General features: G+C 40.4%; 3 protein-coding genes across 3 annotated transcripts; all 3 read left to right on the top strand.

Annotated features, from left to right (window-relative positions):
* The first annotated feature begins 355 nt into the window (after window positions 1-355).
* Window positions 356-2,910, top strand: LOC118404763 (carcinoembryonic antigen-related cell adhesion molecule 21-like). The gene is made up of 4 exons (XM_035804091.1): window positions 356-668; window positions 1,704-2,009; window positions 2,211-2,480; window positions 2,771-2,910. The coding sequence occupies exons 1-3, from the start codon at window positions 593-595 to the stop codon at window positions 2,378-2,380; spliced, it is 552 nt and encodes a 183-aa protein (XP_035659984.1). The 5' UTR covers window positions 356-592; the 3' UTR covers window positions 2,381-2,480; window positions 2,771-2,910.
* Window positions 2,521-13,575, top strand: LOC118404297. The gene is made up of 20 exons (XM_035803365.1): window positions 2,521-2,530; window positions 2,771-3,019; window positions 3,762-4,010; window positions 4,205-4,486; window positions 7,243-7,311; window positions 7,810-7,923; window positions 8,547-8,659; window positions 8,781-8,970; window positions 9,232-9,301; window positions 9,730-9,770; window positions 10,019-10,141; window positions 10,349-10,395; window positions 10,654-10,707; window positions 10,945-10,989; window positions 11,140-11,314; window positions 11,562-11,669; window positions 11,914-12,095; window positions 12,467-12,935; window positions 13,131-13,227; window positions 13,475-13,575. The coding sequence occupies exons 1-18, from the start codon at window positions 2,521-2,523 to the stop codon at window positions 12,626-12,628; spliced, it is 2,283 nt and encodes a 760-aa protein (XP_035659258.1). The 3' UTR covers window positions 12,629-12,935; window positions 13,131-13,227; window positions 13,475-13,575.
* Window positions 12,845-13,992, top strand: LOC118404296 (tyrosine-protein kinase receptor Tie-1-like). The gene is made up of 4 exons (XM_035803364.1): window positions 12,845-12,935; window positions 13,131-13,227; window positions 13,475-13,574; window positions 13,918-13,992. Exons 1-4 carry the CDS (start codon window positions 12,845-12,847, stop codon window positions 13,990-13,992), a joined length of 363 nt encoding a protein of 120 aa, XP_035659257.1.
* The last annotated feature ends 2,259 nt before the right edge of the window (window positions 13,993-16,251 follow it).

Genomic DNA, 16,251 nt, shown 5'->3' with positions numbered 1-16,251 from the left:
AAGGCATACCGTCATTTTATACGCAAATAATAACTCTGCTTTGCGCAGAGGCAAAACTTACGCTGTGCCCTTCTGTGCGCTGACTTCCTCATGCCTAGGTTACACATAGCCGAATTTGGCTCCCGACTCTCTCCCGACTATGGTTTAGGAGTGATTCGGGAGCTAGTCGGCTGTATTAAATCGGCTGGCGTTCGGCTGAGTCGGCTGGCGTTCGGCTGGCGTTCGGCTGGCGTTCGGCTGAGTCGGCTGGTGTTCGGCTGCTCCATCCGAATGTTTTGAAATGTTCAAAACATTCGGACATGTTCGGCACTAAATAATAGGCGTGGCCTAAACTGGTCAGACTACTCCCGAACTACTGCCGACTTGGGTCGGCTAAGAGTCGGCTAGTGTTCGGGAGCCAAAGTCGGCTATGTGTAACCTAGGCATTAACCAAACGGTCTGATAGACGTGCCTTCCTGTGTTAGCGCCTGTCATCCACTTTTGGCGTGGACGAATGTTACTCGTAGGATTGTACGTAATCGGCGTCCACAAATACTCTACCCGGAAGTAATCACATAAAGATTATCGCTGACTCCGCCGTCAACAACCCAACATGATACCTCAAAACGGTGACGTGTTACTTTTTGGACTTGTTTGTGGATTCCTTTTGTCTACAGGACTTGTTCAAGGTATGCCACATCTATTGATTTAACAAAAACATAGGTTAACTTTTTACAGACATTGGTTACTGCATTAATAGACCCACCTAAACCTATACAGGAAGTACATGTAATAAGACATACCGACACCATGCATGAGTAAATTCTTAGCATATATCATATTTTGAATATTGATTGGAAACTACGCAGAAAAATGTAATTTAGGGGTTGTTAAAAGTGCCCCTGGCATTTGGGTAACAGGTAAGGCAAAGGTTTCGACGTTGTTGTTATTTCTGTGCATACATTTCTACTCGTGTGTTTATACGTAACGTTATATTGCGTTTCTTTGATACTTGTCACGTTGACCTGAACAAGATCAGTTACCCACAATCCTCATTGCTGCTTGTTAGATAGTTGATGAAACATGATATCAAATAGTTGCTTAAGTTCTACAAAAAAAACGTCGTTCTCATTTCCTTCATATTCCCAAAAAATATTCAAACCAGTATTAGATATAGTCATTATTTTAGCAATCAACATAAAGCTGTATGTTAAAATTTTCACGTAAACGTCTGACTCAAATAGTATTTTTCAAATGTAGCTCGTTAGATCGTTAAACATAAAGGGAAATGCAAAACATGCATTGTTTCATTTAAGCATACAATTTGAAATTCAAGATGTAAGATTTAAGAGTTTTGACTGCTGTCATGTACGCAAAACTTCAGAAGTAGATACTGTAAGTCCCCAATCTTTGTTATTTTAGTGTCCTTAAAGCTAAATGATCATCATTTCATCTTTACTTATTGAGATAAGTAGTTTGGAATGTATTTCAGCGCGATAAATCTTTCTACAATTTGAAAAATGCTATTGAAAGTTGAATAGGCTGTAAAGAATGATCGCAAATAGATTAAACTAAAACATTTACCCTCAGCTTTAGGTTGATTAGGTGGAAGGTTGTTTTTTTTCTTCAATGCGCAAAATCCTAATACAATTATATCTAGGCAGATGTTAGACAATATCAAAGTGCATCATAACCATGAACCACATTTTTATGCAATACTGTAGCCTCCGTGGTGTACATCCAGACAGGAAGCACGTCTGCTCTGTCCTGTGGAGTCACCCTGACTGGAAGTTTGACTCTAAGGACAGCAACATGGAGGAAACAGGGATCACCTGTTGTCGTTGTTGCTGAATACCTCATAGGAACATCAACGGCAGGTCCAGCCTACACAGGACGGGCTTCAGTCAACGATACCGGGTTCCTCCTGCTTGAGCGAGTAACACAGGCTGACGATGGGATGTACAGCTGTCAGGCTACTTTGAGTGACTTCAGTATTACAGAAATGGTGGAGCCTGAGCTGCAAGTAGTTGGTAATCATTTTCTAAGTCTTCACCATGTTTTCTTTGGAAAATTTCTGCTTGCTTTGCATTCCTTGCATGTGTTTTTAACAAATCAGTATCTATCTAGTGGCTTAAAGGTTGAAGGCACATCAATATATTACCGTTAGTTTCTGTTGTCATTACAATGTGAATTTGACGCTTATATATGACCACACACACCCCACCCCCTAGATTCCCCCGGCACCCCGACCCTGTCCATGAGCCCTAACCCCACCTGTGAAAACGAGAACCAGGATGTCCAGCTGACCTGTAGTGTGGCGTCAGGAACCACACCCTTCACCTACACCTTCCACGTGGTTCACCCAGCTGGCAACAGGCAGTACGCAGCTGACTCTGTCTGATGTAGACAGGACCCAGCGGGGACTTACACCTGTACTGTCTCCAATGTGCTGGGTGCGGACTATGCACAGACAAGCAGTGGGGAGACTCTGGGCGTGAACTGTGAGTGCAACATAGACTGTAGGCTATCTCAATAACATAGATGGTGCAACGCAACTCAAGACCTTATTTCAATATTTTCAAGTTAATAGATTCTTTCAAAGAAATTGGGGGCTAATTATCCAAATACTATACTACTGTAACACCCCGTTCTTAAAATCATGTTTAATCTGCTCAATTTCCTCCTGCCCACAGACCTTGACATGCCCCAACTGCTGCAAATAGACTAAGTATAATACCGGTACATCATTTCTGAATGATGTTTAATCAGCAACTTTGTCTCTTACCCACAGACCTAGGTACCCCCCAGCTGACCCCCAGCAGCCCAGTGACTATAGTAGAGGGCGATGACCTGAGTGTTGTGTGTAGTGTGACCTCTGACCCAGCCTCCCCCACCTTACAGTGGAGTAAAGATGGAACTAGGGAACCAGCAGGAGCAACACTGAGGAAGAACCCTGTCACACAGAGCGATGCAGGGACGTACACTTGCACGGCAACAAATGCATGTTCAACTTCAGCACAACTGGTGGTGGATGTTCAATGTAAGTTCTGTAAAGGGTCTGGTAGAGACTTATTAGCATTACAGTTAATAGTAACGGTGTAAATGGCCGTCTGAACCTTTTGTGGGCACTGTTAGTGGGACCACGTAGCGCAGCGACAGTGTGTTCGGCCCGTGACCGAGAGGTGGTTGGTTCAAATCCGGCTGCCGTGCTACCGATCTTGTGCCCTTGGGAAAGGCACTTTACACGACTTTCCTCACTTTACTCAGATAAAAAATGAGTACCTAGCCGAAGCTAGGCCGTCCCTCGGCTAAGACGTTAAATGGAGATCCCGTGTCTGTGGAGAGCCATACCCCGGGCACGTTAAAGAACCCGCCACACGTGCGATGGTGCATTGTGAGTGGTTCAGAACCTACGTTACCTTGGCCGCACCTGGGGCAATTACTGTCGTATAGAGGTCACATGAGTGGCGCCGAATGGCAGCTCGCTCCAGACACTTACGACAGTCGTATTGAGGTCACCTGAGTGGCGCGGAATGGCAGCTGCTCCAGACCCTTGCGATTTAGCCCCGCCTATTGTAAGCTCCTCGCAATTCAGCCCCTGGCTGCAAAGAGTATGTTGTCGGCCCACCCAATAACCAATAACAATAATAACTGTTCTGAAGAATACGATAGTTATCAAATTATCAATTAAGTTAAATTCACATACTTAAGAAGTAAAGGTCAAGAGCTCCACGGTAAAGTTTATTTTATGAATTCCATGCTATATTAACTCTCCTCTGCAGACCCCCCAGACGGAAACCCCGTTTGCACAGTGACCACGTCAGGAAACAACGTTGTCTTGAGATGTGAGCTGCAGGGGGGAAACCCAGCTGTGGACCTGGTCTGGACTTACGGGAATGGTCAGTCGGCTGGGACTTCACAGGAGTCAGTAAACCAGGTGAATGCACCTGTAACAGCAGAGGGAACAACCTACACCTGTACAGCTACAAGTGTGGCACTGAACCCGGGCAGAACATGCTCAGCTACTCTTGGTAAGTTTGAATTTGCATCTTTGACCAGCCAAATGTATGAAGAATGTCTGTACAATTATTATAGATGAAACGGAACGTTTTCCTATTCGGAACTTGGCAGTTATACAAACATAAGTTTAACAATAGTGTAGCTGACAGTATCCCTATAGTAGACAGAAAAGCTAAATCAAATGTAGATTCATTCTTTATTCCAGCCGCCCCATCAGTAACCGTGTCCCCCCAGCCGACCTCCACAGTACTGTTGGGTACAGCCAGCCACAGTCTCACCTGTACTGTGGACTCACCTGGTGTCCCAGCAGCCTCTGCGCTCACCTGGACCGGCCCAGCTGTGACGGCAGGTAGGACAACAGGTGGGACCCTGACCACGCCCAGCCTGACCATCTCAGGTGTGGAGAAGACTGATGCAGGAGACTACACCTGTACGGCTACAAACCTGGTCGGGGATGGATCGGACTCTCTCAGTCTGGTGGTACAGTGTGAGTAGACTCGTTTTATGTTTACTTTCTTGGTAATACTGCATATTGGGATAGATATGAAGCACGGTCCCATACACATGATGCCACCTAGTACCTGTGCGTTTGAATTCATACCTAATGCAAGTAAAGATAATTAAATGGGTTTTAGTAGGATGCACATCCATAAGTAGCTTATCTTCCCAATTGGCTTCATAAACTCAGCTAAGGTTGCTTTACACACAGTTAGCCTTTAAGCAAGCTTTGGAAAAGGATTGGCAATACACTTTAAACTTTATGGATAACATCAGCGCGCGCATCAATTTTCGCCTGATTTCAGAAGAAAAAAAATTTTTTTCTTCTGCAGGGATGGTCAACATGACGATAAAGTACCAAGATGAGCAAATATATTGTGCTGTAGCCTAATAATTGTACTCGTAGAATTGACACTTGCGAGGTACCCAGGACTATAGATGTAGAAATGAAACTTATTGGATAGTTGTTAAAGTGACACCAATATGGAAGCCATGAGTGTGGTTACCAACTTTGTTTGCGATGCCTGTCTACCACACTAGTGTCACTTTTGCCACACCAGTATATGTCTTAAATACAGGAATGAAATCCTTGTTGGTCCTGATACCATGTTTTGTCCCTTTAATTCTTTTAACAACAGTCATCACAGCTTTATGGTGCCTATTTTGAAAATGTAGCCACCTTGTTTTTCCCCCATCTTTTTTTTTGCCCTATCGCACTATTTTTGCAGTCTGCAGAGGATGTCATCCATAAAATTGACTTGCTGTGGCCTAATATAATTATTTGTACACTTGTCCGTGAGCAAGGATCTCCAGAAGTCTGATCAGTTTATTACAATGACCTTTTTGGCTATCTAATGTAAAAAGACTAATGTTTCAAAGAAATGGCAATGACATGAACAATAAGCATTCTGGCTGCCTGCAATTAGATGGACCAACAGACACACTTGTGACACCAATCTCTGCTGAAGAGAAAGAAGGGGACCCTCTCACCCTGACCTGCACTGCTGATGCAATCCCCTCTCCCACCTTCACATGGAGCAAACATCCAGGTCCTGTCCCGGCTGGTTCTATCAGTGGAAACCTTCTACAGATCTCAAGTCTGGACAGGAGCCATTCAGGGACATATAGCTGTATAACTGACAACGGCATTGGACAATCTGTCTCAGCTACAAGCACTGTGGATGTGCTCTGTGAGTTGTGGACTTGGTTTTGACTGACATTCATATCTTGATTTGACTCTAGGTTTGAGATAAAAAATGAAATTCAAAGGTAAATATCATTATAGTTCAACCTTATTTATAACTTTAATGGAATCTACAAACCTGCTCAGATCTGGACACACCAACACTGAACCAAACCTCACCAGTGACCGTGTTAGACGGAGATTCTGTCAGCATCATGTGTTCAGCTGTTGCCAACCCTACTGCTGGTTACAAGTGGACCAAACAGAACACGAACAGTTCTGATGAATGGAACAGCGATGTCCTGACTTTCCCACAAGTAAACCGCAGCGGTGCTGGCACCTACATCTGTGAAGCTTTCAGCGATCAAAAGGGCACAACTGAGACTAAAACTGTAACACTGGAGATCATCGTGAATTGTAAGCTTTGACAGTTTACCACACACAGACAAGCCTGCCGCATGTGTCTTCGCGCTGCACAAATATCAATATTCCTGAAACTTTTAAATTACTTCTTGCAGTCTACTAAAACGCTGATCACTGGCTGTCCTGCTTTGTATACACTACCAAAAATGCTTTTTCTTGTTTATCTTGTTTGGCTTCCTCACAGAAAATTTATCTTCCAGGAAGAAAATTATTCTGTCCCTAAGAAATGTTAGAAAAATGTGCTTGTCCATGGGGCAAGCAAATTTTTTCTTGTTAAGTTTTTGAGAAAATTTGAGATTTGTTTTCTTGTATTTCTCAAAATGCCTTTTCTTGTTTATCTTGTTTTGCTTCCTCACAGAAAATTTATCTTCCTGGAAGAAAAAAAATTCTTGTATTTCTTAAGAGTTGAATCTGGTTAGAAAAAAACAAGAATTTCTAGAATTTTTTTCTTGCATTGTAAGAAAAAATAAGAAGATTTTGCTTAAATGTCTAAAATAATTTTTGTAGTTTCTCGTTTTGCTTGAATTTTTTTCTACATTTTCTTCCTGCAAGAATATTTTTCCTTCTACAAGAATTGTCCATGGGATAAGCAAAATAAGACAAAATCATTTTTGGTAGTGTAATAACTGAGTCATCAACTTGCTCCTTACAAATTGTTCACAACAGTTGCCTCTTAGAGCCATTTTGTTTCTTGCGATGAATGTCATGACAATGAAATTAGGTTTGACAATTACAGTTGTAGAGAGATATACAATTATCATCAGCTGTCACCTCAGCCTCTCTCTCTATTGACTTTATTCGAAGTTGATGGGTAGTTATTTTAATGACCTTGAAAGGTTTCTGACCTATTCTTGTATATTGGAGATGAAATGATAGTTATGCAAGTCTAGGTTAAACTGCATACTATGTAAAATTCTTGCTAACAATCTTGTTTCATCAGTATATACACTGATTTTATTTCACTGTATTAGTTGAATACACAATGTTTGGAGTACTTTACAAATGTATGTCCTTGTCCACAAATGTCTTTTGGCGTTTTCTTGGATGAATGCTTTCACGTCAGTCACCGTACTTTAAAATATTGGGCCAGATTTTGATATACTATAAACAAAGGTCCTAAAGTATAGTTCTCTCCCCAGATCCCCCCGAGCTGACAGTGACCGCTACTCCCAACCCCGTGGACGAGACCCAGTCTGTCAGCCTGACCTGTGAGGCATTCCATTATTATATAGTAGTTTCAACGTTGTCACATGTATATATGTAACTGAGAAAGAGGAAAGAGAGTATAAGGGGTGTATTTAAAGACTTTGAAAGAGAATAAGTCAAGAAATTGATTCTTGGTATGCTGATAGCTTGGTATGCTGATAGCTTAAGCAATGCTTGATACAATTTGATATTGATTAATTGTAAATTGGGACCAAATTTGCACAATTAATGCCGAAATTTTACAAACCAACTCCAAGCATATAATTATAAAACAAAATGAAATGAGTAACGCATTTGTCTACAGACACCATTCTACATAACAAACCTAGTTTATTTGGCAAAGGTATGTTTTACAATATGGACTAATGAGTTTTCGTTAAAGTGGCACGAAGTATTGTATTCCTATTGGTTGATGATATAGTGTTAGATATACCGAATGATACATGTCATGACAGACAATTGCAGCACACGGATGTACTGACCAGGTTTACCGTTCACAGCTGTGTCTTGTCAGTGCAGTCGTCACGCAGACTCCATCCAAGGCCAAGGTCAAGGACAAGGACAGTGCATATGCCGGAGAGGCTGGAGGGGGAACGGCACATTCTGTGAACCATGTCAGTGATTAAGATTTCGATTCCTAGTTACTTAGACTTAGATCCTCCCGTGCCAAGTGGCAAGCCTTCACAACTCACTGAGGGTGATTCTGGCCCAGTTTTTTTTATTTTGCTTACTTAAGGCTAATTTCCCCAGCTGGTCGAGAACCATTTTGTAGTTTGTAGTTTCGGTCTTCCTCAATGTCTTTTGTTGGAAGTTCTGAAAGTAATTGTTGAGACTGATAACTAGACATTTTCTGTTCTGGTCACCACGTATTATTCACAAGGTGTTTACCACATACCAATAGATATTGGGCACGCAATTGGGGATGCAATAGGATACATATGATATAACATATGATATACCTATCCTCCTTTGGAAAATATCAAAAGCACTGAGGGACATTTGTTTGGTAGCGGACTGTCGTAGACCAGCCTCGGTGGCAGCACTGTATTTCAGCTTCAAGAGAACCAGTAAACTGTTATAAGAATAAACACATTTAAACCGATCAGGAGTATACGAATGCGGCCTAAAATCGTGCTTTATTGCCCTGTGAATAGTTATACAAGGTAGTCAATAGTTTAAATCACATTGTCTAAGATTTTTCTAAAATTGACGTAATTTATTCTGGTTTGGTTTGCAGTGTCTGACACCCTTGAGGTCGAGCTGTTGGTGATCGGCGAAAACTGGCGTCCAGGGCTGGATGACTGCGCCTCTGTGGATTTCCAGACATTAGCAAACAGATTCGATAAAGAGGTGAGTCAATATTTTCTCTCAGATATAATATTTCTTCACATTTTACGATAAGAGTAAGCACTACCGCCACAGGAAATACGTGTTATCATGTTACTCACGTTTCTGTTTAAAATGTTTCCAGATTCGGAAATTCTACAGGGATCATCTGGTAGCAGTACTCAGCCTGGCTATCACACGCTTCTTCGATGGCAGCTTGTACGTGGTGCACACAGTAACGTTCCCCAATCACATGGAACACCACCACCTGATCGAAATGTTCGAAGAATTCGACAACGACACTGGTCTTTACTTCGACGGCCATGCTGTGAGGGGTACGGCAGCACAAACTCAATCCTTTAAAAAGTTGTACTAAGATGCAAGAAGGGTTTTCTCCCTTTAATTGCATAAAAAGCTGTCTATTGAATCCGCAGTACAACGGCATAGTTTTTTTTCAACGTTGGATAAGGTTTGAGGCTAACAATTGATACTCACCATTGCACAGGTACATGTTTAATGTTTAGTTTAGATAGCTGTATGTAATATGAATATTCCGTTTACAAATAATACAAAAAAAATACCATCTTTGCTTGCAGAGCTGTGCCATGTTGGGTTTTGTGAGAATGATGGAACATGCAGAGAAGAAGGCTTTGACAGAGTTTGTGAGTAAGTAATGTTTGCTGGCAAAAGATTCTTTTCTGGTCACAGACTAGTCGCGTGCATGTTTTGATGACCTTTACTAGAGTAGAACAGTGAGTCATTGTGGCAATTAAAGTCTAAAGTATAGGGATAAACATATTCCAATTTTACTACATGTTGATACATGTAGGAGGAGCGTTATGATATACAATCTGCAACGTCAGGTAATCTGGTCCGTTATTATCTTTGAATGTAGAAAAAAACATATTATTGTGATGTTATTCTTCATCCCTTAAATACATGTACATTTGTCAAGTCTTCTAATTTGAGAAAAACTAGAACGCTACATGATACTTTATATCCAAATACCATTGGATATCTATTTTGTCTTTCCTGTATTTTTCCTTTACGTAAGGGATGTCGTGGAAAATAATGTCATCAATTGTTGTTTTCAGCTGTCCTTCGGGGTATTCTGGATTACTGTGCGAAAATCAAGGTATGTACCGATGATACCCCGGAGAACTGTCTTTGAACTGTAGAAATATTCTGTGCACGTGTCTGTAGTACGGTTTAATGCCAATACAAGTCTGTATTAAGTTAGAACCATGACAACGCTACGTGTCGATACTACTTTATTTTTACATTAACGTTATATGTTATATATATATATATACAATGTATATCTACAACTAAGATTTTGTCTGCAATGGTTAGTGACTTTCCACCTCTGTTTTCTTACAACAGGACCTGGTGGAGACAATACCACCACCATCATAATAGCAGTGGTTGTAGTATGTGTAATTGTGCTTTTAGCTGTCATCGCTGTTGCAGTGGTTGTTACCAGGAGAAGGAAGTCTGCAGCCAATAGTAAGTGTAAATTCACTCTTCATTGAACTTAGCTCAGAAGCATCCTCGTGGATATCCGGCGGCATTCCTGAATGCCTCACAGTATTAGGTAGGGATATGTGTATGTTGCGGGATAGCCCCCCCCCCCCTAAAGAATGATTACGTTACCAAGTCAAAATCTGTAATAAAATTCCATGTCTAACTAACAACGTATGATTGTTATTTCAGAAAAAACAGTGGAAAATCATGTAAACAACATAAATCTGGATCATGTGGTGAGAGAGAAGTTTTATACCTCTTTTTGGCCTTAAGCGGAAAGCATAGCTTGAATTGCTTTAGATTCAAGATGAGAATGCATTTATGCTATTGACAAAATTTTTAAAAAGTACTTTGGCTGTATTTTAGATTATTTTGTTGCAGTTGATATCAAATTTAGCAAATGAATTTGAATTGATGTTACATTTGCAACATATTCAAATGTTCACATGTTAAATTTGAATGACTGATGAAATCTTCATTCTGTTTTCTTTTAGCAAGGTGAAGCAGACGACGGGTATCAAAGTCTGAGGATACCTCATAGGCAGTCAGTGAGTGCAGCAAATCTCACTTCCTTCATTTTACATATTTTACTGATGTCAAATTTATGTATGTAATATGTCTATCCTTCTACCTTCACTTTGTAAATGTATATATGCCTCATAAAGAATGATAAATTTCATAGTCTCATATGTAACCTATCGAGGAAGTATGGGCATTTGTTTTCTGTTAAAAAGTGTAATATCATAAAAGATTTTTCAATAATTTGTGTTTCTGCTTCTTTACAGTCTGACCACACCTACCAGGGCCTGACAGCACGCAGCGACAAAGAGGTATTGGTTAGTTTCACGTGTTAAAAAGTAACGTTTTGTTTGTAAATAATCTTCGAATTTATTTCAATTTTTCCATAGTCTCATCAAGCTTATGGTTCCAACAGATGCTATATGAGTACACTTTTCTAACAAAGCTTGGTTATGTTATAGTTAGCATCAGATGGGGCGTATGAAGATGTGAAGACACCTTCTGAGTTCCCCCGAAATCAGTTAGCCATCAAAGAGGAACTTGGACACGGAGAATTTGGATGTGTCTATAAGGCAGAAGCTTGGAACATATCAGGAAGCGTAGGTACAACCGTCGTGGCCGCGAAGGAGCTGAAAGGTAAGTCATCGGTTTCATATCTATATTTTGAACTAATCATTATAAAAGCTTCACTTATATGACAGTAATTACTAGTAACTTGTAGTCATCATACCGAGCACAGTAACATATGGACGTCAAACGACGCTAATTCATTGATCTATTGCTTTAATGAAACCAGGTTTTAAATCAAGATCTACTTTATGTTCGCCATCTCTTGCAGTAAGTGGCACTTAACATACTGTAGATACTGCTATGTATTCTTTAGGAATGAGTCCCACTGCTTCAACTGCATTCTTCAAGGAGCTGGCAGTGCTGAAGCTCCTTGGGACCCACCCGAACGTTGTGTCGTTTCTTGGATGCTGCACTGATGCTGGTTGGTGGAAAAGTCTTACAGCTTCGTAATTGTATATGTCAAAGAAAACTGTTCGTCCCTTCATAGGCCTCACCATTGCTGTGATTGGTTTATATTAACAGCTCTCACATAATGTTTCCATGTGACACAAGGGTCCTCCGATATGCCAACGGTAATTTTGTTGTCATATAACATTATAGACTACTGACAACTTATAACCACTTCGTCTCTAGAGCCGTTCTTAAGTCATATTTCCTGTTTCCAGAGCCGTTCTACCTGCTGCTTGAGTACGTGTCCGGAGGAAGTCTCCAGTCCAACCTCCGCACCAGCCGCACCCAGCAAACATACGGGAACTTACACGGCGGCAGCAAGTCCCTCTCATCACGTGACCTCACTAAGTTCGCTTGGGACGTGGCCAAGGGCATGAGCTTTCTGTCAGCGAAGAAGGTGAGTAGTAAACCTGGATTGTAACAAATACTTTGATCACACTGACTACATAACAGATAACCAACCCTTTATGAATCAGGACAGTGGACGGTAACGACTTCGCTCTAAGCTCCTTTGACACAGATTGTCGAAAATGAGCCAGATACCTGATTATGACTCACGACTGTTCAGTACTTTGTGATCTTGTTTTGATATAAGTGAATGACACGTAAAACAAAGGTGACTTTTCGATCTAAAACATGACACTTGTTTTGCTTTTTCAAACTATCAGATCCTCAACCGTGACCTTGTTGACTTTTGTGCTTAATAGAAAAATCAATCCCAATACCCAGAATGAAAGTCAAATTACACATTGAAGATACATATTTCAGATCATCCACCGTGACCTGGCGACCCGGAACGTGCTCGTGTCTGCAGACCGGACCTGTAAGGTGTCTGACTTCGGCTTCTCACGGGAGGGTGATGAGTACGAGAGGACGACTAAGGTTTCCACTGCAGTTCCTCACTTTCCAAGAATCTATCATTCCTCTTAAAGGTAGCCAACAGTATCTTGTTGCCTGCAGTTAATACAGTCAGATAATATTAAAACTGCAGTTGTTTTAGCAAAATTAAAACTGCAGTTGTTTTAATGACGTCTTGGTTCAACAAGTTTTTTTTTTGTATGTAGTTTGTACATTCCGCGTTTTTGTCATTTTTGCCATCCATTCATTGTATAAAATTATTCCCAGACCCGCCTGCCTATCCGCTGGATGGCCCCCGAGTCGCTGTTCCACCGGAAGTACACCACCAAGACGGACGTCTGGGCCTTCGGAGTGCTGCTCTGGGAGATCGTCACACTCGGTAAGTTTATGAAGTCATACCAATAAAAAACAATCATCAGGCTAATTGACTCACTATGGGTACATAAAAAATACAACCATGGGAAATATTCAGCTAAGGTGCTGTTGATGGGTTTACTAATGGTGACAGGTATATTTTACAAAAGTAAGTAAGAAACAACAACTATAATCTGATGTTCATGTGATGTCCGCTTAGGTGCAACCCCGTACCCCGGTATGTCCAAACGAGAAGTGATGGACGGAGTGCAGCAGGGATACAGGATGGACAAACCTAAACACTGCGATGACAAACTGTGAGTTGAACTGCTTGCAATGCTTGAGTCAGATATGTTTCTTCTTTCTCATTAATCATGTTGATACAGGAATATTTTTAGCGAGAAAAATTAGGTAGCCAATTCATCAATTTATTGGTGCCGGACTTAACTCGTACACGACTCAATGTAGAATGACGGATACATGGCAACCTAACGACATCACTTGCTTGCATTAGCCAAATGCTTTATGTGAGAATAAGATCCAAACTTGATCGCACTGTTCTAGCTACACCCTAATGTTGAGCTGTTGGGATGCTGATCCCGCCCGGAGACCAGAGTTCCGGAAGATCCAGCGGACTCTGGATTCACTCATGGAGACTGAAGATGTACGTGTAATCGCATATTCATGCCCATGCCTGTCCATAGTGAAAAGCTAGCCTTCTTTGATATAATAGTTTTATAAAAATCGGTTTACTGTAATAGTAGTAATCTCCATCTATTGACAATATGTGACCTGAAAGTCAACACAGAATGAAATCTAACCAATAACAGGCATCGGGAAAGTCTTGTGAGAGAATGTCATCCATACATTAGATCAGCGTGGTCTATGCTTTTATAGTCGTATATCATATTTATCTTGTGCACTTCCATAATCAGTTTCCTAAGATCAATTGTCCACGTATCATTTGTCTCATACATCTTTCTTTGTTTTCATTTTCCCTTACCCAGGACTACATCAACCTGGCTAGTCTGGACGAGAACACCTACACAAGTCTGCAAACCGCCTCGGACGAGAAGTACTAACTAGGCACCTGGGATGACTTCGGCACCTCTGCCGTGTAGCCTGACTAAAATCACGCCCCTAGCGGCCGGCCCTACAATTGCCGCCAGCCAGCGAGAGCTTGTGTGTAAACACAGGCTACTCTGGAGCTTTTGGGTTTTTCCTAATTTCTCTAGTTGTTTGTTTGTTAACTTGATTGTTGTGTTCAGTTGGCTGTTTGACTGTTATGTTCGGTTGTTTTTTTTACTGTCTGACTGTTCTCTTCTTCGTTGTGAGTAGGATTGCTCCAAAGCTATACAAATATGCTTATTATCTCAATCCAGCCTCATTTACAAAGAGGTGAGTGAATGCAAAGGCAGTTTGTGATCCATGGCCAAGTTATAACAAGGTGACAGCAAGTTATTGAATGCTTTGTGCTATCAGAACGTTTTCCCTCAAACATAAAGTAGGTATTGGCATGTTATATTTTAGTGGTTGAAATATAGCACCGTTTTATTTTTACACCTTGTGAAAAGGTTCAAGCACTTGTTTGGTGATTTAGAATTTTATGAAGTTGTCTGTTTTCATTTCTATATATATATATTTCACATAGTAATGAGACGTCAATTCTGTTTAATACAATAGTACAAAAATGGTTGCTACAATAATACATTTATTCAATCAATATTCATTACATAATCAGAGACTACAATTTTTCATATATCTATATTGCATTGCATCAGATGTTTAAAATTCTAGAGAAGGTAAGAAACACATGATTAAGTGTTATAGCTAGAAACACAGCCTTTTGAGAGCTGCCAATATATATAATATGTAGCACTATACTATACTAAAGTAACATTCAGCATACTGCACATTATCAATGATATATATCAACAGAATAATATCAGCAGATAAACATGTTGAATGAGCGCATGTGAACATTATCATTCCGAATTTTTAGATTCAGTTCATATGTAAGTAAAAATCGTCCGTAAGACTACTTGTATTCTTGATGTATATCTGAAAACTCGTCTTCATATAATAAATATTCTTAAAAGCTGCATACCGATAACACGTGTGTGACCTTGTTTGCAGTACAAATATCCAAGCAGATCATCCAGTGCCGATTACATGATCGCAATATATTCATTTCTGATCAGACAATTAATGGATATGATAAAAAATCGAAGCAATATCAACTGGCATGTGAATACATTGGAATGATTACTTAAGTATATCTACCTGTCTTTCTGCATCATACTCCCACAGCACAGTTTTATATCTGTAAGCACGTCTTCACATGTATTATATATCAAAGCTGCACATTGACAAGACAAATACCCAATTGTTTCCAATTGAAATATTAGACAGCTTATCCATGGTCTATGTGAGCACGTGGTGTCCTTCTTGATAATCATTTCACTATTGTCATTATTCAACACAGTAGTAGTAGTAGTAGTAGTAGTAGTAGTAGTAGTAGTCGTAGTAGTAGTAGTAGTAGTAGTAGTAGTAGTAGTAGTAGTAGTAGTAGTAGTAGTAGTAGTAGTAGTAGTATGCATCCTTCCACCTTTCCAGATGATGGTAGCACTCTCTCCCTGAAGTTAGGGCGGTTGACAGCGTCGATTGTGGGACTGTAACCCAATCCTCGCATGACAGTCGCATCCACAATACAATACCCCTGTTGTTGTTGTTATTAGCCATGGTACTGAAGTGTTATCCTTTCAGAAGAAATTTCATTCCACAACGCCCATTAGGGACGCTTTTCGTATAACACAAATACTTTGCAACAAAAAACGTGATATTATATATCACGTTGACTTTATGCTAAAACTGAAAACATAAAACCTCTTAGATTATGAGCAACAGTAGTTCAATAACACGAATAGCAAACAACATCAACAATGGGGTCCAAAAAGATTGTATATCTAATCATATCTTAATTATGCAACTAATAAAGCATCATTAAGAAAGATATCATTAATCAAGATCAGGTTTGTTTGTTCAGGTGAGGTCTTAGCTTGCAAAGAAAGATCCGGTCCGCATTGCTAATGGCTGCCGCCTAGCGGCGTGTGTGAGTACGGCAGGCAGTGACGGCACCCTGAAAAATCGCATTTTATAAAGAAAGTATGCGTTATTACACGTATCTCATTAACACTACTTAGAGAAACAATAATGTCTACCTTTATTAAGATTAAGACTAGTAATAAATTGGTGGCATAATGCCATCCGTGCTTTTTTTTTCTTTTGTAAGCCAATTTTACCGATAGACATGTTTAAGTCGATTTTTTTTCATCATGCAC

Source organism: Branchiostoma floridae, chromosome 17, assembly GCF_000003815.2.
Source record: "Branchiostoma floridae strain S238N-H82 chromosome 17, Bfl_VNyyK, whole genome shotgun sequence".
Lineage (NCBI taxonomy): Eukaryota > Metazoa > Chordata > Leptocardii > Amphioxiformes > Branchiostomatidae > Branchiostoma > Branchiostoma floridae.
Note: the sequence above shows the minus strand (reverse complement) of the source record. Positions and strands in the feature narration are given on the sequence as shown.

What these genes read in the sequence shown, in the direction of transcription:
- LOC118404763 (XM_035804091.1), top strand. Translation starts at nt 593, where the DNA reads ATGATACCTCAAAACGGTGACGTGTTACTTTTTGGACTTGTTTGTGGA. An exon ending in GTCTACAGGACTTGTTCAAG is followed by an intron (nt 669 to 1,703) that starts GTATGCCACATC and finishes GCAATACTGTAG; the next exon opens with CCTCCGTGGTGTACATCCAG. An exon ending in GCCTGAGCTGCAAGTAGTTG is followed by an intron (nt 2,010 to 2,210) that starts GTAATCATTTTC and finishes CCCACCCCCTAG; the next exon opens with ATTCCCCCGGCACCCCGACC.
- LOC118404297 (XM_035803365.1), top strand. An exon ending in CCAGTCTGTCAGCCTGACCT is followed by an intron (nt 7,312 to 7,809) that starts GTGAGGCATTCC and finishes TACCGTTCACAG; the next exon opens with CTGTGTCTTGTCAGTGCAGT. An exon ending in GGCTTTGACAGAGTTTGTGA is followed by an intron (nt 9,302 to 9,729) that starts GTAAGTAATGTT and finishes TGTTGTTTTCAG; the next exon opens with CTGTCCTTCGGGGTATTCTG.
- LOC118404296 (XM_035803364.1), top strand. Translation starts at nt 12,845, where the DNA reads ATGGCCCCCGAGTCGCTGTTCCACCGGAAGTACACCACCAAGACGGAC. An exon ending in AAACACTGCGATGACAAACT is followed by an intron (nt 13,228 to 13,474) that starts GTGAGTTGAACT and finishes GCACTGTTCTAG; the next exon opens with CTACACCCTAATGTTGAGCT. An exon ending in CACTCATGGAGACTGAAGAT is followed by an intron (nt 13,575 to 13,917) that starts GTACGTGTAATC and finishes TCCCTTACCCAG; the next exon opens with GACTACATCAACCTGGCTAG.